This window comes from Anomaloglossus baeobatrachus, chromosome 1, assembly GCF_048569485.1.
Source record: "Anomaloglossus baeobatrachus isolate aAnoBae1 chromosome 1, aAnoBae1.hap1, whole genome shotgun sequence".
Taxonomy (NCBI): Eukaryota; Metazoa; Chordata; class Amphibia; order Anura; family Aromobatidae; genus Anomaloglossus; species Anomaloglossus baeobatrachus.
The window spans coordinates 967,829,268-967,855,717 of NC_134353.1; the positions used below are offsets into that span (position 1 = coordinate 967,829,268).

At 56.9% G+C, this 26,450-nt stretch overlaps 3 protein-coding genes across 3 annotated transcripts in view; all 3 read left to right on the forward strand.

The window, feature by feature from the left end:
- The window catches only part of LOC142257980 (uncharacterized), a 347,977-nt gene that overhangs the window by 115,997 nt on the left and 205,530 nt on the right, over window positions 1-26,450 (forward strand). The gene's annotated exons all lie outside the window — the stretch shown is intronic.
- Window positions 1-26,450, forward strand: part of LOC142258008 (uncharacterized) — a 496,305-nt gene that overhangs the window by 65,785 nt on the left and 404,070 nt on the right. The window contains 4 exon segments of the mRNA XM_075330413.1: window positions 18,895-18,992; window positions 19,070-19,148; window positions 19,884-19,981; window positions 20,105-20,216. Of these exon segments, the coding sequence (XP_075186528.1) occupies window positions 18,895-18,992; window positions 19,070-19,148; window positions 19,884-19,981; window positions 20,105-20,216 (387 nt within the window).
- LOC142303644 (uncharacterized) overlaps window positions 20,227-26,450 on the forward strand; it is a 41,363-nt gene continuing 35,139 nt past the window's right edge. The window contains exon 1 of the mRNA XM_075345196.1: window positions 20,227-20,293. Coding sequence (XP_075201311.1) covers window positions 20,227-20,293 — 67 coding nt within the window. The remainder of the gene's footprint in view (window positions 20,294-26,450) is intronic.

A 26,450-nucleotide genomic window follows, 5' to 3' on the forward strand; every position in this document is an offset into this window, starting at 1 on the left:
AGAAGCCGCTGATTCCAGGAGCAGCAGAACCTCGGGGCTCGCGGGAGGCTCCTGACATTTGGGGTTTCCTGGCGGAGGGTGAGATCTGCAGATCAGAAGCCGCTGATTCCAGGAGCAGCAGAACCTCAGGGCTCGCGGGAGCCTCCTGACATTTGAGGTTTCCTGGCGGAGGGTGAGATCTGCAGATCAGAAGCCGCTGATTCCAGGAGCAGCAGAACCTCAGGGCTCGCGGGAGCCTCCTGACATTTGGGGTTTCCTGGCGGAGGGTGAGATCTGCAGATCAGAAGCCGCTGATTCCAGGAGCAGCAGAACCTCAGGGCTCGCGGGAGCCTCCTGACATTTGGGGTTTCCTGGCGGAGGGTGAGATCTGCAGATCAGAAGCCGCTGATTCCAGGAGCAGCAGAACCTCAGGGCTCACGGGAGCCTCCTGACATTTGGGGTTTCCTGGCGGAGGGTGAGATCTGCAGATCAGAAGCCGCTGATTCCAGGAGCAGCAGAACCTCAGGGCTCGCGGGAGCCTCCTGACATTTGGGGTTTCCTGGCGGAGGGTGAGATCTGCAGATCAGAAGCCGCTGATTCCAGGAGCAGCAGAACCTCGGGGCTCGCGGGAGGCTCCTGACATTTGGGGTTTCCTGGAGGAGGGTGAGATCTGCAGATCAGAAGCCGCTGATTCCAGGAGCAGCAGAACCTCGGGGCTCGCGGGAGGCTCCTGACATTTGGGGTTTCCTGGAGGAGGGTGAGATCTGCAGATCAGAAGCCGCTGATTCCAGGAGCAGCAGAACCTCAGGGCTCGCGGGAGCCTCCTGACATTGGGGGTTTCCTGGCGGAGGGTGAGATCTGCAGATCAGAAGCCGCTGATTCCAGGAGCAGCAGAACCTCAGGGCTCGCGGGAGCCTCCTGACATTTGGGGTTTCCTGGCGGAGGGTGAGATCTGCAGATCAGAAGCCGCTGATTCCAGGAGCAGCAGAACCTCAGGGCTCGCGGGAGCCTCCTGACATTTGGGGTTTCCTGGCGGAGGGTGAGATCTGCAGATCAGAAGCCGCTGATTCCAGGAGCAGCAGAACCTCAGGGCTCGCGGGAGCCTCCTGACATTTGGGGTTTCCTGGCGGAGGGTGAGATCTGCAGATCAGAAGCCGCTGATTCCAGGAGCAGCAGAACCTCAGGGCTCGCAGGAGCCTCCTGACATTTGGGGTTTCCTGGCGGAGGGTGAGATCTGCAGATCAGAAGCCGCTGATTCCAGGAGCAGCAGAACCTCAGGGCTCGCGGGAGCCTCCTGACATTTGGGGTTTCCTGGCGGAGGGTGAGATCTGCAGATCAGAAGCCGCTGATTCCAGGAGCAGCAGAACCTCAGGGCTCGCGGGAGCCTCCTGACATTTAGGGTTTCCTGGCGGAGGGTGAGATCTGCAGATCAGAAGCCGCTGATTCCAGGAGCAGCAGAACCTCAGGGCTCGCGGGAGCCTCCTGACATTTGGGGTTTCCTGGCGGAGGGTGAGATCTGCAGATCAGAAGCCGCTGATTCCAGGAGCAGCAGAACCTCAGGGCTCGCGGGAGCCTCCTGACATTTGGGGTTTCCTGGCGGAGGGTGAGATCTGCAGATCAGAAGCCGCTGATTCCAGGAGCAGCAGAACCTCAGGGCTCGCGGGAGCCTCCTGACATTTGGGGTTTCCTGGCGGAGGGTGAGATCTGCAGATCAGAAGCCGCTGATTCCAGGAGCAGCAGAACCTCAGGGCTCGCGGGAGCCTCCTGACATTTGGGGTTTCCTGGCGGAGGGTGAGATCTGCAGATCAGAAGCCGCTGATTCCAGGAGCAGCAGAACCTCGGGGCTCGCGGGAGCCTCCTGACATTTGGGGTTTCCTGGCGGAGGGTGAGATCTGCAGATCAGAAGCCGCTGATTCCAGGAGCAGCAGAACCTCAGGGCTCGCGGGAGCCTCCTGACATTTGGGGTTTCCTGGCGGAGGGTGAGATCTGCAGATCAGAAGCCGCTGATTCCAGGAGCAGCAGAACCTCAGGGCTCGCGGGAGCCTCCTGACATTTGGGGTTTCCTGGCGGAGGGTGAGATCTGCAGATCAGAAGCCGCTGATTCCAGGAGCAGCAGAACCTCAGGGCTCGCGGGAGCCTCCTGACATTTGGGGTTTCCTGGCGGAGGGTGAGATCTGCAGATCAGAAGCCGCTGATTCCAGGAGCAGCAGAACCTCGGGGCTCGCGGGAGGCTCCTGACATTTGGGGTTTCCTGGAGGAGGGTGAGATCTGCAGATCAGAAGCCGCTGATTCCAGGAGCAGCAGAACCTCGGGGCTCGCGGGAGGCTCCTGACATTTGGGGTTTCCTGGAGGAGGGTGAGATCTGCAGATCAGAAGCCGCTGATTCCAGGAGCAGCAGAACCTCGGGGCTCGCGGGAGCCTCCTGACATTTGGGGTTTCCTGGCGGAGGGTGAGATCTGCAGATCAGAAGCCGCTGATTCCAGGAGCAGCAGAACCTCAGGGCTCGCGGGAGCCTCCTGACATTTGGGGTTTCCTGGAAGAGGGTGAGATCTGCAGATCAGAAGCCGCTGATTCCAGGAGCAGCAGAACCTCAGGGCTCGCGGGAGCCTCCTGACATTTGGGGTTTCCTGGCGGAGGGTGAGATCTGCAGATCAGAAGCCGCTGATTCCAGGAGCAGCAGAACCTCAGGGCTCGCGGGAGCCTCCTGACATTTGGGGTTTCCTGGCGGAGGGTGAGATCTGCAGATCAGAAGCCGCTGATTCCAGGAGCAGCAGAACCTCAGGGCTCGCGGGAGCCTCCTGACATTTGGGGTTTCCTGGCGGAGGGTGAGATCTGCAGATCAGAAGCCGCTGATTCCAGGAGCAGCAGAACCTCAGGGCTCGCGGGAGCCTCCTGACATTTGGGGTTTCCTGGCGGAGGGTGAGATCTGCAGATCAGAAGCCGCTGATTCCAGGAGCAGCAGAACCTCAGGGCTCGCGGGAGCCTCCTGACATTTGGGGTCTCCTGGCGGAGGGTGAGATCTGCAGATCAGAAGCCGCTGATTCCAGGAGCAGCAGAACCTCAGGGCTCGCGGGAGCCTCCTGACATTTGGGGTTTCCTGGCGGAGGGTGAGATCTGCAGATCAGAAGCCGCTGATTCCAGGAGCAGCAGAACCTCAGGGCTCGCGGGAGCCTCCTGACATTTGGGGTTTCCTGGCGGAGGGTGAGATCTGCAGATCAGAAGCCGCTGATTCCAGGAGCAGCAGAACCTCAGGGCTCGCGGGAGCCTCCTGACATTTGGGGTTTCCTGGCGGAGGGTGAGATCTGCAGATCAGAAGCCGCTGATTCCAGGAGCAGCAGAACCTCAGGGCTCGCGGGAGCCTCCTGACATTTGGGGTTTCCTGGCGGAGGGTGAGATCTGCAGATCAGAAGCCGCTGATTCCAGGAGCAGCAGAACCTCAGGGCTCGCGGGAGCCTCCTGACATTTGGGGTTTCCTGGCGGAGGGTGAGATCTGCAGATCAGAAGCCGCTGATTCCAGGAGCAGCAGAACCTCGGGGCTCGCGGGAGCCTCCTGACATTTGGGGTTTCCTGGCGGAGGGTGAGATCTGCAGATCAGAAGCCGCTGATTCCAGGAGCAGCAGAACCTCAGGGCTCGCGGGAGCCTCCTGACATTTGGGGTTTCCTGGCGGAGGGTGAGATCTGCAGATCAGAAGCCGCTGATTCCAGGAGCAGCAGAACCTCAGGGCTCGCGGGAGCCTCCTGACATTTGGGGTTTCCTGGCGGAGGGTGAGATCTGCAGATCAGAAGCCGCTGATTCCAGGAGCAGCAGAACCTCAGGGCTCGCGGGAGCCTCCTGACATTTGGGGTTTCCTGGCGGAGGGTGAGATCTGCAGATCAGAAGCCGCTGATTCCAGGAGCAGCAGAACCTCGGGGCTCGCGGGAGGCTCCTGACATTTGGGGTTTCCTGGAGGAGGGTGAGATCTGCAGATCAGAAGCCGCTGATTCCAGGAGCAGCAGAACCTCGGGGCTCGCGGGAGCCTCCTGACATTTGGGGTTTCCTGGAGGAGGGTGAGATCTGCAGATCAGAAGCCGCTGATTCCAGGAGCAGCAGAACCTCAGGGCTCGCGGGAGCCTCCTGACATTTGGGGTTTCCTGGCGGAGGGTGAGATCTGCAGATCAGAAGCCGCTGATTCCAGGAGCAGCAGAACCTCAGGGCTCGCGGGAGCCTCCTGACATTTGGGGTTTCCTGGAAGAGGGTAAGATCTGCAGATCAGAAGCCGCTGATTCCAGGAGCAGCAGAACCTCGGGGCTCGCGGGAGCCTCCTGACATTTGGGGTTTCCTGGCGGAGGGTGAGATCTGCAGATCAGAAGCCGCTGATTCCAGGAGCAGCAGAACCTCAGGGCTCGCGGGAGCCTCCTGACATTTGGGGTTTCCTGGCGGAGGGTGAGATCTGCAGATCAGAAGCCGCTGATTCCAGGAGCAGCAGAACCTCAGGGCTCGCGGGAGCCTCCTGACATTTGGGGTTTCCTGGCGGAGGGTGAGATCTGCAGATCAGAAGCCGCTGATTCCAGGAGCAGCAGAACCTCAGGGCTCGCGGGAGCCTCCTGACATTTGGGGTTTCCTGGCGGAGGGTGAGATCTGCAGATCAGAAGCCGCTGATTCCAGGAGCAGCAGAACCTCAGGGCTCGCGGGAGCCTCCTGACATTTGGGGTTTCCTGGCGGAGGGTGAGATCTGCAGATCAGAAGCCGCTGATTCCAGGAGCAGCAGAACCTCAGGGCTCGCGGGAGCCTCCTGACATTTGGGGTTTCCTGGCGGAGGGTGAGATCTGCAGATCAGAAGCCGCTGATTCCAGGAGCAGCAGAACCTCAGGGCTCGCGGGAGCCTCCTGACATTTGGGGTTTCCTGGCGGAGGGTGAGATCTGCAGATCAGAAGCCGCTGATTCCAGGAGCAGCAGAACCTCAGGGCTCGCGGGAGCCTCCTGACATTTGGGGTTTCCTGGCGGAGGGTGAGATCTGCAGATCAGAAGCCGCTGATTCCAGGAGCAGCAGAACCTCAGGGCTCGCGGGAGCCTCCTGACATTTGGGGTTTCCTGGCGGAGGGTGAGATCTGCAGATCAGAAGCCGCTGATTCCAGGAGCAGCAGAACCTCAGGGCTCGCGGGAGCCTCCTGACATTTGGGGTTTCCTGGCGGAGGGTGAGATCTGCAGATCAGAAGCCGCTGATTCCAGGAGCAGCAGAACCTCGGGGCTCGCGGGAGCCTCCTGACATTTGGGGTTTCCTGGCGGAGGGTGAGATCTGCAGATCAGAAGCCGCTGATTCCAGGAGCAGCAGAACCTCAGGGCTCGCGGGAGCCTCCTGACATTTGGGGTTTCCTGGCGGAGGGTGAGATCTGCAGATCAGAAGCCGCTGATTCCAGGAGCAGCAGAACCTCAGGGCTCGCGGGAGGCTCCTGACATTTGGGGTTTCCTGGCGGAGGGTGAGATCTGCAGATCAGAAGCCGCTGATTCCAGGAGCAGCAGAACCTCGGGGCTCGCGGGAGCCTCCTGACATTTGGGGTTTCCTGGCGGAGGGTGAGATCTGCAGATCAGAAGCCGCTGATTCCAGGAGCAGCAGAACCTCGGGGCTCGCAGGAGGCTCCTGACATTTGGGGTTTCCTGGCGGAGGATGAGATCTGCAGATCAGAAGCCGCTGATTCCAGGAGCAGCAGAACCTCGGGGCTCGCGGGAGCCTCCTGACATTTGGGGTTTCCTGGCGGAGGGTGAGATCTGCAGATCAGAAGCCGCTGATTCCAGGAGCAGCAGAACCTCGGGGCTCGCGGGAGGCTCCTGACATTTGGGGTTTCCTGGCGGAGGGTGAGATCTGCAGATCAGAAGCCGCTGATTCCAGGAGCAGCAGAACCTCGGGGCTCGCGGGAGGCTCCTGACATTTGGGGTTTCCTGGCGGAGGGTGAGATCTGCAGATCAGAAGCCGCTGATTCCAGGAGCAGCAGAACCTCGGGGCTCGCGGGAGGCTCCTGACATTTGGGGTTTCCTGGCGGAGGGTGAGATCTGCAGATCAGAAGCCGCTGATTCCAGGAGCAGCAGAACCTCGGGGCTCGCGGGAGCCTCCTGACATTTGGGGTTTCCTGGCGGAGGATGAGATCTGCAGATCAGAAGCCGCTGATTCCAGGAGCAGCAGAACCTCGGGGCTCGCGGGAGCCTCCTGACATTTGGGGTTTCCTGGCGGAGGGTGAGATCTGCAGATCAGAAGCCGCTGATTCCAGGAGCAGCAGAACCTCGGGGCTCGCGGGAGGCTCCTGACATTTGGGGTTTCCTGGAGGAGGGTGAGATCTGCAGATCAGAAGCCGCTGATTCCAGGAGCAGCAGAACCTCGGGGCTCGCGGGAGCCTCCTGACATTTGGGGTTTCCTGGCGGAGGGTGAGATCTGCAGATCAGAAGCCGCTGATTCCAGGAGCAGCAGAACCTCGGGGCTCGCGGGAGGCTCCTGACATTTGGGGTTTCCTGGCGGAGGGTGAGATCTGCAGATCAGAAGCCGCTGATTCCAGGAGCAGCAGAACCTCGGGGCTCGCGGGAGGCTCCTGACATTTGGGGTTTCCTGGCGGAGGGTGAGATCTGCAGATCAGAAGCCGCTGATTCCAGGAGCAGCAGAACCTCAGGGCTCGCGGGAGGCTCCTGACATTTGGGGTTTCCTGGCGGAGGGTGAGATCTGCAGATCAGAAGCCGCTGATTCCAGGAGCAGCAGAACCTCGGGGCTCGCGGGAGCCTCCTGACATTTGGGGTTTCCTGGCGGAGGGTGAGATCTGCAGATCAGAAGCCGCTGATTCCAGGAGCAGCAGAACCTCGGGGCTCGCAGGAGGCTCCTGACATTTGGGGTTTCCTGGCGGAGGATGAGATCTGCAGATCAGAAGCCGCTGATTCCAGGAGCAGCAGAACCTCGGGGCTCGCGGGAGCCTCCTGACATTTGGGGTTTCCTGGCGGAGGGTGAGATCTGCAGATCAGAAGCCGCTGATTCCAGGAGCAGCAGAACCTCGGGGCTCGCGGGAGGCTCCTGACATTTGGGGTTTCCTGGCGGAGGGTGAGATCTGCAGATCAGAAGCCGCTGATTCCAGGAGCAGCAGAACCTCGGGGCTCGCGGGAGGCTCCTGACATTTGGGGTTTCCTGGCGGAGGGTGAGATCTGCAGATCAGAAGCCGCTGATTCCAGGAGCAGCAGAACCTCGGGGCTCGCGGGAGGCTCCTGACATTTGGGGTTTCCTGGCGGAGGGTGAGATCTGCAGATCAGAAGCCGCTGATTCCAGGAGCAGCAGAACCTCGGGGCTCGCGGGAGCCTCCTGACATTTGGGGTTTCCTGGCGGAGGATGAGATCTGCAGATCAGAAGCCGCTGATTCCAGGAGCAGCAGAACCTCGGGGCTCGCGGGAGCCTCCTGACATTTGGGGTTTCCTGGCGGAGGGTGAGATCTGCAGATCAGAAGCCGCTGATTCCAGGAGCAGCAGAACCTCGGGGCTCGCGGGAGGCTCCTGACATTTGGGGTTTCCTGGAGGAGGGTGAGATCTGCAGATCAGAAGCCGCTGATTCCAGGAGCAGCAGAACCTCGGGGCTCGCGGGAGCCTCCTGACATTTGGGGTTTCCTGGCGGAGGGTGAGATCTGCAGATCAGAAGCCGCTGATTCCAGGAGCAGCAGAACCTCGGGGCTCGCGGGAGGCTCCTGACATTTGGGGTTTCCTGGCGGAGGGTGAGATCTGCAGATCAGAAGCCGCTGATTCCAGGAGCAGCAGAACCTCGGGGCTCGCGGGAGGCTCCTGACATTTGGGGTTTCCTGGCGGAGGGTGAGATCTGCAGATCAGAAGCCGCTGATTCCAGGAGCAGCAGAACCTCGGGGCTCGCGGGAGGCTCCTGACATTTGGGGTTTCCTGGCGGAGGGTGAGATCTGCAGATCAGAAGCCGCTGATTCCAGGAGCAGCAGAACCTCGGGGCTCGCGGGAGGCTCCTGACATTTGGGGTTTCCTGGCGGAGGGTGAGATCTGCAGATCAGAAGCCGCTGATTCCAGGAGCAGCAGAACCTCGGGGCTCGCGGGAGGCTCCTGACATTTGGGGTTTCCTGGCGGAGGGTGAGATCTGCAGATCAGAAGCCGCTGATTCCAGGAGCAGCAGAACCTCGGGGCTTGCGGGAGCCTAATGACATTTGGGGTTTCCTGGCGGAGGGTGAGATCTGCAGATAAGAAGCCGCTGATTCCAGGAGCAGCAGAACCTCGGGGCTCGCGGGAGGCTCCTGACATTTGGGGTTTCCTGGCGGAGGGTGAGATCTGCAGATCAGAAGCCGCTGATTCCAGGAGCAGCAGAACCTCGGGGCTCGCGGGAGGCTCCTGACATTTGGGGTTTCCTGGCGGAGGGCGAGATCTGCAGATCAGAAGCCGCTGATTCCAGGAGCAGCAGAACCTCGGGGCTCGCGGGAGGCTCCTGACATTTGGGGTTTCCTGGCGGAGGGTGAGATCTGCAGATCAGAAGCCGCTGATTCCAGGAGCAGCAGAACCTCAGGGCTCGCGGGAGCCTCCTGACATTTGGGGTTTCCTGGCGGAGGGTGAGATCTGCAGATCAGAAGCCGCTGATTCCAGGAGCAGCAGAACCTCGGGGCTCGCGGGAGGCTCCTGACATTTGGGGTTTCCTGGAGGAGGGCGAGATCTGCAGATCAGAAGCCGCTGATTCCAGGAGCAGCAGAACCTCGGGGCTCGCGGGAGGCTCCTGACATTTGGGGTTTCCTGGAGGAGGGCGAGATCTGCAGATCAGAAGCCGCTGATTCCAGGAGCAGCAGAACCTCAGGGCTCGCGGGAGCCTCCTGACATTTGGGGTTTCCTGGCGGAGGGTGAGATCTGCAGATCAGAAGCCGCTGATTCCAGGAGCAGCAGAACCTCAGGGCTCGCGGGAGCCTCCTGACATTTGGGGTTTCCTGGCGGAGGGTGAGATCTGCGGATCAGAAGCCGCTGATTCCAGGAGCAGCAGAACCTCAGGGCTCGCGGGAGCCTCCTGACATTTGGGGTTTCCTGGCGGAGGGTGAGATCTGCAGATCAGAAGCCGCTGATTCCAGGAGCAGCAGAACCTCAGGGCTCGCGGGAGCCTCCTGACATTTGGGGTTTCCTGGCGGAGGGTGAGATCTGCAGATCAGAAGCCGCTGATTCCAGGAGCAGCAGAACCTCAGGGCTCGCGGGAGCCTCCTGACATTTGGGGTTTCCTGGCGGAGGGTGAGATCTGCAGATCAGAAGCCGCTGATTCCAGGAGCAGCAGAACCTCAGGGCTCGCGGGAGCCTCCTGACATTTGGGGTTTCCTGGCGGAGGGTGAGATCTGCAGATCAGAAGCCGCTGATTCCAGGAGCAGCAGAACCTCAGGGCTCGCGGGAGCCTCCTGACATTTGGGGTTTCCTGGCGGAGGGTGAGATCTGCAGATCAGAAGCCGCTGATTCCAGGAGCAGCAGAACCTCGGGGCTCGCGGGAGGCTCCTGACATTTGGGGTTTCCTGGAGGAGGGTGAGATCTGCAGATCAGAAGCCGCTGATTCCAGGAGCAGCAGAACCTCGGGCTCGCGGGAGGCTCCTGACATTTGGGGTTTCCTGGAGGAGGGTGAGATCTGCAGATCAGAAGCCGCTGATTCCAGGAGCAGCAGAACCTCAGGGCTCGCGGGAGCCTCCTGACATTTGGGGTTTCCTGGCGGAGGGTGAGATCTGCAGATCAGAAGCCGCTGATTCCAGGAGCAGCAGAACCTCAGGGCTCGCGGGAGCCTCCTGACATTTGGGGTTTCCTGGCGGAGGGTGAGATCTGCAGATCAGAAGCCGCTGATTCCAGGAGCAGCAGAACCTCAGGGCTCGCGGGAGCCTCCTGACATTTGGGGTTTCCTGGCGGAGGGTGAGATCTGCAGATCAGAAGCCGCTGATTCCAGGAGCAGCAGAACCTCAGGGCTCGCGGGAGCCTCCTGACATTTGGGGTTTCCTGGCGGAGGGTGAGATCTGCAGATCAGAAGCCGCTGATTCCAGGAGCAGCAGAACCTCAGGGCTCGCGGGAGCCTCCTGACATTTGGGGTTTCCTGGCGGAGGGTGAGATCTGCAGATCAGAAGCCGCTGATTCCAGGAGCAGCAGAACCTCAGGGCTCGCGGGAGCCTCCTGACATTTGGGGTTTCCTGGCGGAGGGTGAGATCTGCAGATCAGAAGCCGCTGATTCCAGGAGCAGCAGAACCTCAGGGCTCGCGGGAGGCTCCTGACATTTGGGGTTTCCTGGCGGAGGGTGAGATCTGCAGATCAGAAGCCGCTGATTCCAGGAGCAGCAGAACCTCAGGGCTCGCGGGAGCCTCCTGACATTTGGGGTTTCCTGGCGGAGGGTGAGATCTGCAGATCAGAAGCCGCTGATTCCAGGAGCAGCAGAACCTCAGGGCTCGCGGGAGCCTCCTGACATTTGGGGTTTCCTGGCGGAGGGTGAGATCTGCAGATCAGAAGCCGCTGATTCCAGGAGCAGCAGAACCTCAGGGCTCGCGGGAGCCTCCTGACATTTGGGGTTTCCTGGCGGAGGGTTAGATCTGCAGATCAGAAGCCGCTGATTCCAGGAGCAGCAGAACCTCGGGGCTCGCGGGAGCCTCCTGACATTTGGGGTTTCCTGGCGGAGGGTGAGATCTGCGGATCAGAAGCCGCTGATTCCAGGAGCAGCAGAACCTCGGGGCTCGCGGGAGGCTCCTGACATTTGGGGTTTCCTGGCGGAGGGTGAGATCTGCAGATCAGAAGCCGCTGATTCCAGGAGCAGCAGAACCTCGGGGCTCGCGGGAGGCTCCTGACATTTGGGGTTTCCTGGCGGAGGGTGAGATCTGCAGATCAGAAGCCGCTGATTCCAGGAGCAGCAGAACCTTGGGGCTCGCGGGAGGCTAATGACATTTGGGGTTTCCTGGCGGAGAGTGAGATCTGCAGATGAGAAGCCGCTGATTACAGGAGCAGCAGAACCTCGGGGCTCGCGGGAGCCTCCTGACATTTGGGGTTTCCTGGCGGAGGGTGAGATCTGCGGATCAGAAGCCGCTGATTCCAGGAGCAGCAGAACCTCGGGGCTCGCGGGAGGCTCCTGACATTTGGGGTTTCCTGGCGGAGGGTGAGATCTGCAGATCAGAAGCCGCTGATTCCAGGAGCAGCAGAACCTCGGGGCTTGTGGGAGCCTCCTGACATTGGGGGTTTCCTGGCGGAGGGTGAGATCTGCAGATCAGAAGCCGCTGATTCCAGGAGCAGTAGAACCTCGGGGCTCCCGGGAGCCTCCTGACATTTGGGGTTTCCTGGTGGAGGGTGAGATCTGCAGATCAGAAGCCGCTGATTCCAGGAGCAGCAGAACCTCGGGGCTCGCGGGAGCCTCCTGACATTTGGGGTTTCCTGGCGGGTGAGATCTGCAGATCAGAAGCCGCTGATTCCAGGAGCAGCAGAACCTCGGGGCTCGCGGGAGCCTCCTGACATTTGGGGTTTTTTTCCTGGCGGAGGGTGAGATCTGCAGATCAGAAGCCGCTGATTCCAGGAGCAGCAGAACCTCGGGGATCGCGGGAGCCTCCTGACATTTGGGGTTTCCTGGCGGAGGGTGAGATCTGCGGATCAGAAGCCGCTGATTCCAGGAGCAGCAGAACCTCGGGGCTCGCGGGAGCCTCCTGACATTTGGGGTTTCCTGGCGGAGGGTGAGATCTGCAGATCAGAAGCCGCTGATTCCAGGAGCAGCAGAACCTCGGGGCTCGCGGGAGGCTCCTGACATTTGGGGGTTTCCTGGTGGAGGGTGAGATCTGCAGATCAGAGGCCGCTGATTCCAGGAGCAGCAGAACCTCGGGGCTCGTGGGAGCCTCCTGACATTTGGGGTTTCCTGGCGGAGGGTGAGATCTGCAGATCAGAAGCCGCTGATTCCAGGAGCAGCAGAACCTCGGGGCTCGCGGGAGGCTCCTGACATTTGGGGGTTTCCTGGTGGAGGGTGAGATCTGCAGATCAGAGGCCGCTGATTCCAGGAGCAGCAGAACCTCGGGGCTCGCGGGAGCCTAATGACATTTGGGGTATCCTGGCGGAGGGTGAGATCTGCAGATCAGAAGCCGCTGATTCCAGGAGCAGCAGAACCTCGGGGCTCGCGGGAGCCTAATGACATTTGGGGTATCCTGGCGGAGGGTGAGATCTGCAGATCAGAGGCCGCTGATTCCAGGAGCAGCAGAACCTCGGGGCTCGTGGGAGCCTCCTGACATTTGGGGTTTCCTGGCGGAGGGTGAGAGCTGCAGATGAGAAGCCGCTGATTCCAGGAGCAGCAGAACCTCGGGGCTCGCGGGAGCCTCCTGACATTTGGGGTTTCCTGGCGGAGGGTGAGAGCTGCAGATGAGAAGCCGCTGATTCCAGGAGCAGCAGAACCTCAGGGCTCGCGGGAGCCTAATGACATTTGGGGTTTCCTGGCGGAGGGTGAGATCTGCAGATCAGAAGCCGCTGATTCCAGGAGCAGCAGAACCTCGGGGCTCGCGGGAGGCTCCTGACATTTGGGGTTTCCTGGCGGAGGGTGAGATCTGCAGATCAGAAGCCGCTGATTCCAGGAGCAGCAGAACCTCGGGGCTCGCGGGAGCCTCCTGACATTTGGGGTTTCCTGGTGGAGGGTGAGATCTGCAGATCAGAGGCCGCTGATTCCAGGAGCAGCAGAACCTCGGGGCTCGCGGGAGCCTCCTGACATTTGGGGTTTCCTGGCGGAGGGTGAGATCTGCAGATCAGAGGCCGCTGATTCCAGGAGCAGCAGAACCTCGGAGCACACGGAGCAGGGGAGGGCGGAGCACAGAGCGGGGGAGGGACGGGGCACAGAGCGGGGGAGGGCAGAGCACAGAGCTGGGGAGGGCGGAGAACAGAGCGGGGGCGGGCGGAGCACGGAGCGGGGGATGGCAGAGCACAGAGCGGGGGAGGGCGGAGTGCAGAGCGGGGGAGGGCGGAGTGCAGAGCGGGGGAGGGTGGGGCGCAGAGCGGGGGAGGGCGGAGTGCAGAGCGGGGGAGGGCGGAGTGCAGAGCGGGGGAGGGCGGAGTGCAGAGCGGGGGAGGGGGAGGCGGAGTGCAGAGCGGGGGAGGGTGGGGCACAGAGTGGGGGAGGGCGGAGTGCAGAGCGGGGGAGGGCGGAGTGCAGAGCGGGGGAGGGCGGAGTGCAGAGCGGGGGAGGGGGAGGGCGGAGTGCAGAGCGGGGGAGGGTGGGGCACAGAGCGGGGGAGGGCGGAGTGCAGAGCGGGGGAGGGGGAGGGCGGAGTGCAGAGCGGGGGAGGGTGGGGCACAGAGCGGGGGAGAGCGGAGCACAGAGCGGGGGAGGGCGGAGTGCAGAGCGGGGGAGGGCGGAGTGCAGAGCGGGGGAGGGCGGAGCACAGAGCGGGGGAGGGCGGAGCACAGAGCGGGGGAGGGCGGGGCACAGAGCGGGGGAGGGCGGGGCACAGAGCGGGGGAGGGCGGAGTGCAGAGCGGGGGAGGGCGGAGCACAGAGCGGGGGAGGGCGGAGCACAGAGCGGGGGAGGGCGGGGCACAGAGCGGGGGAGGGCGGAGTGCAGAGCGGGGGAGGGCGGAGCACAGAGCGGGGGAGGGCGGAGCACAGAGCGGGGGAGGGCGGAGCACAGAGCGGGGGAGGGCGGGGCACAGAGCGGGGGAGGGCGGGGCACAGAGCGGGGGAGGGCGGAGTGCAGAGCGGGGGAGGGCGGAGCATAGAGCGGGGGAGGGCGGAGCACAGAGCGGGGGAGGGCGGGGCACAGAGCGGGGGAGGGCGGAGTGCAGAGCGGGGGAGGGCGGAGCATAGAGCGGGGGAGGGCGGAGCACAGAGCGGGGGAGGGCGGAGCACAGAGCGGGGGAGGGCGGAGCACAGAGCGGGGGAGGGCGGGGCACAGAGCGGGGGAGGGCGGGGCACAGAGCGGGGGAGGGCGGAGCACAGAGCGGGGGAGGGCGGAGCACAGAGCGGGGGAGGGCGGGGCACAGAACGGGGGAGGGCGGAGCACAGAGCGGGGGAGGGGCGGTGGCGCTGTGTGTTGGAGTCACAGGGGATATTGCTGTGTAATGAGCAGTGGACACGGCCCGGCACATGGCACGGAGGACACGGCCCGCACATGGCGCTGACGTTACTGCACTGCAGGGACTTCACGTCATTTTTGCGCTTTGCCCCGATCACGTGGCGGTGACATCATCACAAATCCTTCACTCATCTCTCCTGAGCTCCTCCTCCTCCTACACAGATCACATGGTAGTGACGTCACCACAGGTCCTTCACCATTTCTCTCCTGAGCTTCGCCCTGATCTCCATTGAACATATAGGAGAGACGTCTCACATGTCCTTTAGTTCATTTATCCTAAGCTCCGCCCCCTGATCACATGGCGGTGACGTCAGCACAGATCCTTCGGCTCTTCTCTCCTGCGCTCCGCCCCCTGGTCATATGGTGGTGACGTCACCACAGGTCCTTCCGCTTTTCTAGTGCAGCAGATCCGTCCTGGTTGCGCTGAATCTAGAATGTATGGGCTCCTTCCAGGCTAGTGGGGTGACTGACTTGGTTAGTGGGCGTGACCTGTTTAATTGGTGGGCGTGGTGTTATTTCCTTCCGCCCACTATAGCTGCAGGCCCCGCTTTCTCTTGTGGTCTTGTCCCGCAACCTGCCTATATTATACTCCATGACCACATGACTTGGAACGCCCCCATCATGTGACAAATTACGTCACACCTGGAAGGAGCTCGTACATTCTAGCATCTACCATCAGCACGTGGAGGTGTTTCGTGGGATCAGATATAATGGCGGAGGCCCCGCCCCTTCTAGTAAGATGAGCATGACGTCACCAGAGGTCCCTTAGCCCAATAGGATTTGTTTATAACGTGTAATCGCAGTGGACAGAAAGACCTCTGCTGACGTCATGTCCATGTGACCAGAAGGGGAGTGGCCTCCACGAACAGCTCATAGCAGGAAGTAACAATATTGTTCAACGTTCGCACGGAGGTGATTATAATAGAAGGGGGGGGCGAAACCACAGGAGGAGGGGTGCAAGGGGGGGACGGCAAAACCACAGGAGGAGGGGTGCAAGGGGGGGCGAAACCACAGGAGGAGGGGTGCAAGGGGGGGCGAAACCACAGGAGGAAGGGTGCAGGGGGGGCGAAACCACAGGAGGAAGGGTGCAGGGGGGGGCGAAACCACAGGTGGAGGGGAGCAAAACCACAGGAGTAAGGGTGCAGGGGGGGGGGGGCGAAACCACTGGAGGAGGGGAGCAGGGGGGGCGAAACCACAAGAGGAGGGGAGCAGGTGGGGCGAAACCACAGGTGGAGGGGTTCAGGGGGGGCGGTGAAACCACAGCAGGAGGGGTGCAGGGGGGTGAAACCACAGGAGGAGGGGTGCAAGGGGGGGGGCGGCGAAACCACAGGAGGAAGGGTGCAGGGGGGGAAAACCACAGGAGGAGGGGAGCAGGGGGGGGCGAAACCACAGGTGGAGGAGAGCAAAACCACAGGAGTAACGGTGCAGGGGGAGGCGAAACCACTGGAGGAGGGGAGCAGGGGGGGCGAAACCACAAGAGGAGGGGAGCAGGTGGGGCGAAACCACAGGTGGAGGGGAGCAAAACCACAGCAGGAGGGGTTCAGGGGGGTGAAACCACAGGAGGAGGGGTGCAAGGGGGGGGGGGGGGCGGCGAAACCACAGGAGGAAGGGTGCAGGGGAGCAAAACCACAGGAGGAGGGGTGCAGGGGGGCGGAGCCACAAGAGGAGGGGAGCAGGGGGGGCGAAACCACAGGTGGAGGGGAGCAAAACCACAGGAGGAGGGGTGCAGGGGGGGGCGGAGCCGCCCCTCTGATGAGTATAGTGGACAGGAGGAAGCATCACCGCGCCCGCTATCCAAGCCGCGCCCGCTATCCAAGCCGCGCCCGCTATCCAAGCCGCGCCCGCTATCCAAGCCGCGCCCGCTATCCAAGCCGCGCCCGCTATCCAAGCCGCGCCCACTATCCAAGCCGCGCCCAGGCTATTTCTTGCCACTGGGATAAACCTCAACCATTTATTCAGTGTCTCCCGTCCTGTGTGTGCAGGCCTCTTCTCTGTTATCAGCCAGTAGCAGAGTTCCCGCCATGCAGGTGAGGTGACAGCGGAGGGTTCGGTGCAGTGTTACAGTTGGGGTGAATTTGTGAGAGGAGAGTGCGGGGGCTCCTGTGGCTGCGGGCCGGGGCGTTCCCGTGGAGTTTGGCCATTATACAGGGAGCAGTGGAGGATTGTGGGTGGTAGAATCCCCCAGAGAGATGTCCCCGTCCTCTGTGTCCTCAGGACTGTCCAGGGGAGAAGCACAATGTCCCAGAGACTCCTCAGGTAGATGGCGCTGAGCCCTGGACCGGATCTGTATATGGGGGACATTTCTGCTCCTGCGGTCGTAGGTGTCATAGATATTGGGGGTCTCTTGTATTGTGCTGATTGTTACATCTGATATATCAGGGGGAAGATCCCACTAATATTAAACTGGATGAAGAAGAAGAAGCGATGACGAGGGGGGATCAGCCGAGTGTGAGTGACGGGAAGGAGGAGAGTCCAGGAGATGTCTCCACAGGTGAGTAATGATGACGAGGGGAGATCAGCCGAGTGTGAGTGACGGGAAGGAGGAGAGTCCAGGAGATGTCTCCACAGGTGAGTAATGATGACGGGCGGGGGGTGATCATGGCCAGGCTTGGGGTGAGGACGGGCGGTTGATATCGTGTCTGAGTCTCCGGTGCTCGCAGTAAAGCTTTATCCGCCGTCCACATCACAGTAGAAGCGTCCGGTGATGGCGCAGCTGCTCCTGTGCAGAGTCCGGCTGAGCACCGGGGAATATCGCGGCCTCCGCACCTCTGCTTAATGATTTAGGAAGCAGATGTGTAATTTTCCTGATTCTCCTCTTTTATCATCTCTTCTGTGGCACCCCAGTGGTCTGGTTGTCACAGTAGTGTTGCCCCCACAGAGGGGTTAATACTAAGCCGGGAGGAAGCGAGGGGTCCCTTGGTCAGTAAGTACCTACATTCAGCCCAGTTCCTCCTCCAGCCAGCAGAGGGAGCTCTAAACCTGGTGTTGTGGGAGCGTCCCAGAAGCTGTGACCTGGTGGGGGTTAGAGGAGTGATAGTTGGGAGTTGACCGTTGGAGAGAGGAGTTGTAGCCAGGATTTGAGGAGAGCAGACCGGTGTCTCCTGAGGTCGGGGAGCTGAGAGAAGCTCGGCCTAGGGGAACTGAGTCTGACAAAGAGGCAAAAAGGAGGAAGACTCTGGGGAGTGGAGCTCAGCCGGCTCACCCCAGAAGGGCACGCTAGAAGCCGGACACAGGAGTTTGTGGCTGCCGGGTACTCGAGACCCGGTAGCTAAATCCGGAGGGCACAAGGATTACAAGTCTCCCGGCCCCCACAGACCACCTGAAGGCAAAGCCACAGATTAGGGACCAGGAGCCGCTGTCAGCAAAGCGGTACCTGCGATGGCCCGTGCAGCCGGCCATAGGGTGAGAGAATTACCACAAGTGACACAGGAGAGGGCCTCAGCCTAGCTAACGCAGCGGGGCCCTGAAAACCAGTAAAGAGCATAGCGGGTAGGCCTCTCACTCTCCTGGCCAGGGAGGTTTCCCCGACTACTTCCAGGCTCTCCGGACCACCATCATCACCACCTGGACCGGCCTCCCAGGACTTTCTCACCGGTTTCCAAGTAAAGTGAAAGGTAACAAAACTGCAGTCCTTGTCCGTACTCCTGGCCCTGCACCCTGAAGCCCACCAGCTGCCCAAAAATAGACTCTCCCATGGTTGCCCAGGGGTCCTGCTCCACCTGTGGGGCGCAAGATCACCTCAGCTGTGCCATCATCACCTGCCCCGGGGAATACACAACGCAGCGGTGGCTGACATAGCTGCAGTACCACAGGTGGCGTCACCAACCTTTACTTTTAACTACAACTCCCATCATCATAATTATCATCCCTTTCTTATTCAAAGACACCACCAGGGGTCACGGAACCGGGCCACGCCGCCATGACATCACCGGACTAGTCCGGCCCGGTACCGAGTGTCCCCCGGCCCTGGAGCTGGGCGTGTCAATCTCATCCTTCCATCTTTTCCTTACCCTCGTACATATAAGTGTCTGAGCTGGTGTTGGCGGCTGTGACGCTCCCCGTCCTGTGGACCTCAGTGATGTCGCTGCTCTCTGCCCCGGCACTGACATGTCACATGTAGACTCGTCCTACCTGTCCCCTCTGTTTCCCCCCACACTGAGGCCGGCGTTCTGCTCCTTCTGCCTCCACAGCCCTATGGTAAGTCAGAAGCTATGGAGGTCTGGATCAGACGTGCGGCTGCCGTCCCTGTGCCGCTATGGAGGACATGTGGGATGTAGGAAGAACCAGGACACAGGTCTCAGGTGGAGGCAGCGGAGGGCACCGGGGAGGTGACAGCACATCACAGATGATTGGTCACTTTTCTGTGCCAGGGTGGAGGGAGGCTTTACTAATAAAGTGATTACGCGCTTGTATGTACAGACAGATGTGATGCATCCAGCGCCGTATCCCCCCTCGGGTGTATAACACGTGGCCCCTTCCCCGAGAAGTGAGGCAGCTTGGTAATCCCCATACACCTACCATGCCATGTACATAATGTGTACAGTAGGAGCCCCCCCCCCCCCCCCCGCACTGTCCCTTGTATATAGCAGGAGTCCCACACACGGTCTCCTCGTGAGTCGCAGGTCTATATCGGTGTGTGGCTTAGGAGATGGGAAGTGATGTAGGACAGAGGATTTGCTCTGTCACAGGGTTGACCTCTATCGGCGGTAACATTGTGTCCAGCAGTAAAGGTCACATCTCCTGATAGGAGCGTCCAAGGCCTATACAGGACACTATTAGTATGAGGAGCCGCAGCTAGGGCTTACATTATAAGCATACTCCAAAAAGCCTGAAAATCCCTGCTCCATCATCTATGTATTCCATCACTGTGTGTTTCCTACAGATGGATCCAGGAGGAGAAATCCCCCAGAGAGATGTCCCCGTCCTCTGTGTCCCCAGGACTGTCCAGAGGAGAAGCACAATGTCCTGGAGACTCATCAGGTAGATGGCGCTGACGTCTCCACAACATCTGACCATAAAGTGATTGGACCGGAGCTCATTGACATGTTTCTTCTCAGGGTGAAGATCTGATGGATATTCAGGTTGCCGTTATACATGGAGCACAGGAGGCGCTCGCTATATGGGCCGATCCACAGGGTGAGGAGGGGAGACGGTCCTGTCTGTTCTGTGGTCGTCTACTACCGTGTTTCCTCTGAAAATGAGACAGGGGTTTATATTACTTTTGGCTGTAACAGATGCGCTCCGGCTTATTTTCTGGGAATGTGCTATATGTTGTATTTGTCTCAGTGTTTGGGTTGCCCATTAGTGAAAAATGAATATTCACCCCCTTCTCCCTCCCCTCTGTGCCGCGTCAGTGATTTACTCAGGCGGCCGTATTACTGGCAAGGATGGTATCGCGATCCTTGGAGCGGCCGGTGGCTCCTCACCTGAGTGAGTCCTCTGCATAGAAATACACACTGACACGCTCGGGGGAGAAGAGCTGCCGGCTAGTGTGAGCATAGCACTGCCATCCTCGGGCAGTAATATGGCAGCCTGGCTGAATCGCTGACACAGCGCAGAAGAATGAGCGAGGGAAAGGGGTGAATATTCATTGCATTCACTAGCCGGCATATGACTATAAATGTCCGGGGCTTACACAAACACAATGGGGCAACATCCAGCAGTAAAGGTCACATCTCCTGATAGGCGCGTCCAAGGCCTATACAGGACACTATTAGTATGAGGAGCCGCAGCTAGGGCTTACATTATAAGCATACTCCAAAAAGGCTGAAAATTCCTGCTAGGCCTTATCTTCAGGGTAGGTCTTATGTTTGGAGAGAACCCAGTACCATCTCCATCATCTATGTATTCCATCACTGTGTGTCTCCACAGATGGACTCATGGAAAGAAATCCCCCAGAGAGATGTCCCCGTCCTCTGTGTCCCCAGGACTGTCCAGAGGAGGAGCACAATGTCCCGGAGACTCCTCAGGTAGATGGCGCTGAGGCCTGGACCGGATCTATATATGGGGGACATTTCTGCTCCTGCGGTCGTAGGTGTCATAGATATTGGGGGTCTCTTGTATTGTGCTGATTGTTACATCTGATATATCAGGGGGAAGATCCCACTAATATTAAACTGGAGGAAGAAGAAGAAGCGATGACGAGGGAGGATCAGCCGAGTGTGAGTGACTGGAAGGAGGAGAGTCCAGGAGAGGTTTCCACAGGTGAGTAATGATGACGAGGGGGGATCAGCCGAGTGTGAGTGACTGGAAGGAGGAGAGTCCAGGAGAGGTTTCCACAGGTGAGTAATGATGACGGGGGGGGGGGGGGGGGGTGGGGATGAGGGGAGATGAGCCGAGTGTGAGTGACGGGAAGGAGGAGGAGAATCCAGGAGAGGTTTCCAACAGGTGAGTAATGATGACGGGCGGGTGACGATGGTCGGGGCGGGTACATCCGGCACCGTATCCCCCCTCAAGCAAGTTGTATTGCAAATATAAAAATGGCTATTTTGAGTTTAGACATTATGTTAAACTATAACATATTGTTTAATCATACAGACAAAGTGTACATGGTTACAAAATCTTGTGTATCCTTAAAGGTTTCTGTGTGTTTGTCTTGAATATACAGACAGACAATATATCCATTGTAACAGAAACTCCGTGATTTACCTAGCTCAAATACCTGATGTGTATGCTTGGGAGATTTGAATGGTATGGGTTAATTACCCCCATTGTCCTGATGTGTGTTCTATCTCTAACTCATCTATGTTCAAAAGGCTGGCCACCAGAGGACATGGGTCAGTGAGACATACTACACATTAACAAGGCTTGTAATATTTGTGCAAGCCTCTATTTAAGATCAGATGAAATATAGCAAAGACAGAAGCTCATGTACCTGCACCGTGAGACGTCCGGTCAGTGTTGGGATTTCCAGGAGTTCTATTTGTCATGTTTCTCTGACTTCCAGACAGATGATGTTCAAAAAACTCCTTGGTGATGTAAATATTTAACTGTACTTAACCTTTGTATGTTGAATATACAAAAGTGTACGCAATATCATAATTTTCCTTTAAGTTTGTAATTCATATTAACATTTATAATAAAACTAGCTGTACTACCCGGCTTCGCCCGGGTTTAATATCTGCTGTTAACAAAATATAATGTTTTAACAAAAATTTATTCTGCACACAAAAACCACAAAACAAATGTCTGCAGGCCTCGCTTCCTTCTCCTCAGAAAGTTCATTGTCCCTTGAGGAAGCAGCTCTTGTTCTCTAGTCTGCAAGCCTCGCTTCCTTCTCAGAAAGTTAATTGGCCCTTGAGGAAGCTGCTCTTGTTCTCTTGTCTGCAAGCCTTGCTTCCCCTCTCTCTCAGAAAGTTCATTGGCTCTTGAGGAAGCAGCTGCTGTTCTCATGTGTGTCAGCCTTGTTTCTCGGTCTTCACATTTTTCATTGGCCCATAATGCAGCTTTTCTTTTCGCATCAGCTGACATTCGTGCCAAGGAATTCCTTTTCTTATGAGGCATTATTGTGGTAAAAATAGTCTGTAACTGACAGTTTCTATATCCTCTCACATAGAGGTAATGTGACTGACATCAGCCTTTCCACCAACACACCCTAACTGACATCCTATTACCTCACACAAGCTTTGTTATACTGAGAAAGTCCTTTGTTGCCTATATTAACCAATCAGAGCTCAGATTAATTAACTGTAGCAAAATAGAAGCTGAGCTGTGATTGGTTGCTATTTGCAGCCTGATAAATCTCCAGGCAACAGAAAGCCCTCCCCCTGACAGTATATATTAGCTCACACATACACATATAGACAGGTCATGTGACTGACAGCTGCCGTATTTCCTATGTGGTACATTTGTTGTTCTTGTAGTTTGGCTGCTTATTAATCAGATTTTTGTTTTTTGAAGGATAATACCAGACTTGTGTGTGTTTAGGGCGATTATGTGGCGAGGTTGGTGTATGTGTGGTGAGATGTGTGCTAAGGGTGGTATATGTACCAGACTTGTGTGTGTTTAGGGTGATTATGTGGTGAGGTTGGTGTATGTGTGGTGAGATGTGTGCTGAGGGGGGTATATGTACCAGACTTGTGTGTGTTTAGGGTGATTATGTGGTGAGGTTGGTGTATGTGTGGTGAGATGTGTGCTGAGGGTGGTATATGTACCAGACTTGTGTGTGTTTAGGGCGATTATGTGGTGAGGTTGGTGTATGTGTGGTGAGATGTGTGCTAAGGGTGGTATATGTACCAGACTTGTGTGTGTTTAGGGCGATTATGTGGTGAGGTTGGTGTGTGTGTGGTGAAATGTGTGCTGAGGGTGGTATATGTACCAGACTTGTGTGTGTTTAGGGTGATTATGTGGTGAGGTTGGTGTGTGTGTGGTGAGATGTGTGCTGAGGGTGGTATATGTACCAGACTTGTGTGTGTTTAGGGTGAATATGTGGTGAGGTTGGTGTGTGTGTGTGGTGAGATGTGTGCTGAGGGTGGTATATGTACCAGACTTGTGTGTGTTTAGGGTGAATATGTGGTGAAGTTGGTGTGTGTGTGTGGTGAGATGTGTGCTGAGGGTGGTATATGTACCAGACTTGTGTGTGTTTAGGGTGAATATGTGGTGAGGTTGGTGTATGTGTGGTGAGATGTGTGCTGAGGGTGGTATATGTACCAGACTTGTGTGTGTTTAGGGTGATTATGTGGTGAGGTTGGTGTATGTGTGGTGAGATGTTTGCTGAGGGTGGTATATGTACCAGACTTGTGTGTGTTTAGGGTGATTATGTGGTGAGGTTGGTGTATGTGTGGTGAGATGTGTGCTGAGGGTGGTATATGTACCAGACTTGTGTGTGTTTAGGGTGATTATGTGGCGAGGTTGGTGTATGTGTGGTGAGATGTGTGCTGAGGGTGGTATATGTACCAGACTTGTGTGTGTTTAGGGCGATTATGTGGCGAGGTTGGTGTATGTGTGGTGAGATGTGTGCTGAGGGTGGTATATGTACCAGACTTGTGTGTGTTTAGGGTGATTATGTGGCGAGGTTGGTGTGTGTGTGGTGAGATGTGTGCTGAGGGTGGTATATGTACCAGACTTGTGTGTGTTTAGGGTGAATATGTGGTGAGGTTGGTGTGTGTGTGTGGTGAGATGTGTGCTGAGGGTGGTATATGTACCAGACTTGTGTGTGTTTAGGGTGAATATGTGGTGAAGTTGGTGTGTGTGTGTGGTGAGATGTGTGCTGAGGGTGGTATATGTACCAGACTTGTGTGTGTTTAGGGCGATTATGTGGTGAGGTTGGTGTATGTGTGGTGAGATGTGTGCTGAGGGTGGTATATGTACCAGACTTGTGTGTGTTTAGGGTGATGATGTGGTGAGGTTGGTGTATGTGTGGTGAGATGTGTGCTGAGGGTGGTATATGTACCAGACTTGTGTGTGTTTAGGGCGATTATGTGGTGAGGTTGGTGTATGTATGGTGAGATGTGTGCTGAGGGTGGTATATGTGTTCATGCACGTGGTAGTGTGTGGTGCATTTTGTGTGTGTGTTCATATCCCCGAGTGTGGTGAGTATCCCATGTCGGGGCCCCACCTTAGCAACTGTACGGTATATACTCTTTGGCGTCATCGCTCTCCTTCTTTAAGTCCCCCTTGTTCACATCTGGCAGCTGTCAATTTGCCTCCAACACTTTTTGTTTCACTTTTTCGCCACTATGTACATAGGGGCAAAATTGATTAGTAAATTGGAACGCGCGGGGTTAAAACCTCACAACATAGCCTATGACACTCTCAGGGTTCAGACGCGTGAGTGTGCAAAATTTTGTGGCTGTAGCTGCGACGGTGCAGATGCCAATCCTGGGTACACACACCCCTTTATATATTAGATTACTTAATTGCCTTCTTTAAAGTCATCTCTGAACCTTAGTGTTAAATAATTTGGCAAAGCAGAAGTGATGCAGCTCGGCCACCCCCGTTATCCCCATGGTTAGGACCCCCTTCTGGTGTCTGTTTCTCCACCATCCAAGTCCCCATTGTCCCCCAAACTTTCAGGGTGCCTAGAGAACCTCTAATCCTACACCTCAAGAGGTGGCACAAATGTTTTGGTTCATGGGCTCGAGAACCAGATCCTGAACTCCGGGACCTAAATCTCCTGTTCTGAAGATCTACTCGAAAATCCAAGATATACATATTGTAGCCCATGGGGTCCTCTACCCACCCTGCGAATTTGTGGTATTTCCCCTTTTTTTTCCAGATAGTACATAACATTATAATATGACCATTACCTCTACAAAACAACACACATTATACAAAAGAAAAGACACAAAATGATGGAATTTAGGGCTTATTATAAAAATATCAACTTTATTGAATACAAAATTCTAAAAATATATCCAATTTTTGAAAATTACAAAATGATGGTGCTAGATATTATAATGGGGGGGAAACCCACACGTTAATGGGGGGCCCAGGCAACCAACACAAATAAAATGGGAAGTCCAGGAAGAGGGTCTCTCTATCTATATATCTCATATGGCTGACAAAAAGAGGGTCTTCATGTTGATGTGGGACTCTTGATTGACCACTGCTTGAGTTATGGGTAAGTCTTAAGGCGATTCATTTGATTACTCTTTGGCTGACTCTCTATGGTGCCTCCTGATATATTTAAACTGATATAATCCGGTAATGGTATTGGATGCCCCAAGCTTAAATCCCTCTTGGATTTTCATAGCGGCTGGAGGCCCTAGTTTTGTCAGCCATATGATATTATATATATATATATATATATATATAATTATATATTTTATTAGAGCCCCTCTTCCTGGATATATTGGATATATTTTTAGAATTTTGTACTCAATATAGTTGATATTTTTATAACAAGCCCTAAATGTGTCGTCATTTTTTGTCTTTTCTCAAGTCTATTATGGAGTGGCATATGATACGAGATGTGCACTAGTCAATTGATTGTATGTCACACATTACACAAAGACCAATAATACCCCCGTACATCTACCATGTACATAAGGTATATACCCAGAGCCCCGCACACACAGTCCCCCGCACAGTCCTCCTGCATACAGCAGTCCGCTGTGTACAGCAGGAACCCCCCCCCCCCCCCCCGCATAGTCTCCCAATCTTTCACTCTAGCGATGCCTTTGGCGGTGATCTATTAATGGGGTGAGAAACGTCCGTCCCTTCATCTGTTGCATAATTACACATCCTCCAATAATTAGGTCCCCTGTGGCCTCAGACCTAAAGTTAAGCGGGCTTTACACACAGCCACATCGCTAGCGATGTCACTGATGAAAGCATCCGCCCCCGTCGGTTGTGCTTCACAGGCAAATCGCTGCCCGTGGCGCACAACATCGCTAGGACCCGTCACACATACTTACCTGCCTAGTGATGTCACTGTTGCCGGCAAAGGGGGCGGTTTATTCAGCGTCACAGCGGCGTCACTAAGTGGCCTTCCAATAGAACCGGAGGTGCGGAGATGAGCGGGCGAAATATCCCGCCCACCTCCTTCCTTCCTCATTGACGACGGCCGCAGGTACGGTGATGTTCCTCATTCCTGCGGTGTTACACGTAGCGATGTGTGATGCTGCAGGAACGACGAACAACATCGTACCTGCAGCAGCAACGATATTCGGGAAAGGAACGACGTGTCAACGAATAGGTAAGTAATTTTGATCGTTAACGGTCGTTCCTGCGTTTCACACGCAACGATGTCGTTAACGAGGTCAGATGTGCGTCACGGAATCCGTGACCTCAACGACAACTCGTTAGCGATGTCGTTGCGTGTAAAGCCCGCTTTAAACCTGGAAAGTGTATAATAGGCACCAACAACCATTAGTGTTTCTTCACTCATTCTCCCCAGAAGAGGTTATGGCCTCACAGCGCCGGTCACTCCCCACATGACAGCGTCTGCCCCTCAGGAGTTAGCGGCCTCCGCTCTTCTCAGGAGGATTTACAACGCGGAAATGACAACTGTTTCCATGTGAGAATGAAGAGGCGGAGCTATTGTGCTTCCCGTACTGCTTTCCTGGTGGACGTGAGGTTCTCTATGGCCCGCCTTCTTCTCTGATTGGCTGTGCTCCTGTGATGTGGGACCCGCCCCAGTGCTCAGCACACGCACCATAGTAGTCCAGCTCCGCCTCTTTGTATCTTTCTATTATTAGTCCGGCCTCAGAAGTGTCGCTGCTAAGTCCTGAGGGACAGACGCTCTTATGTGGTGAGTGGTGCTGGGCGGTGACTCCATCACTTTATGGGGGGAGAGGAAATTGAGGAAAACTCTTATGGTTATTTATATTGTAAACACTTTGCAGGTCTGACTTTTGACGCACATACCTGGTCGGCAACGTCGCGGTGACTGCCGAACAATCGCTCCCTCAAGGGGGGAGGTGCATTCGACGTCACCGCGACGTCACTAAGGGCCGGCCAATAGAAGCGGAGGAGCGGAGATGAGCGAGATATAAC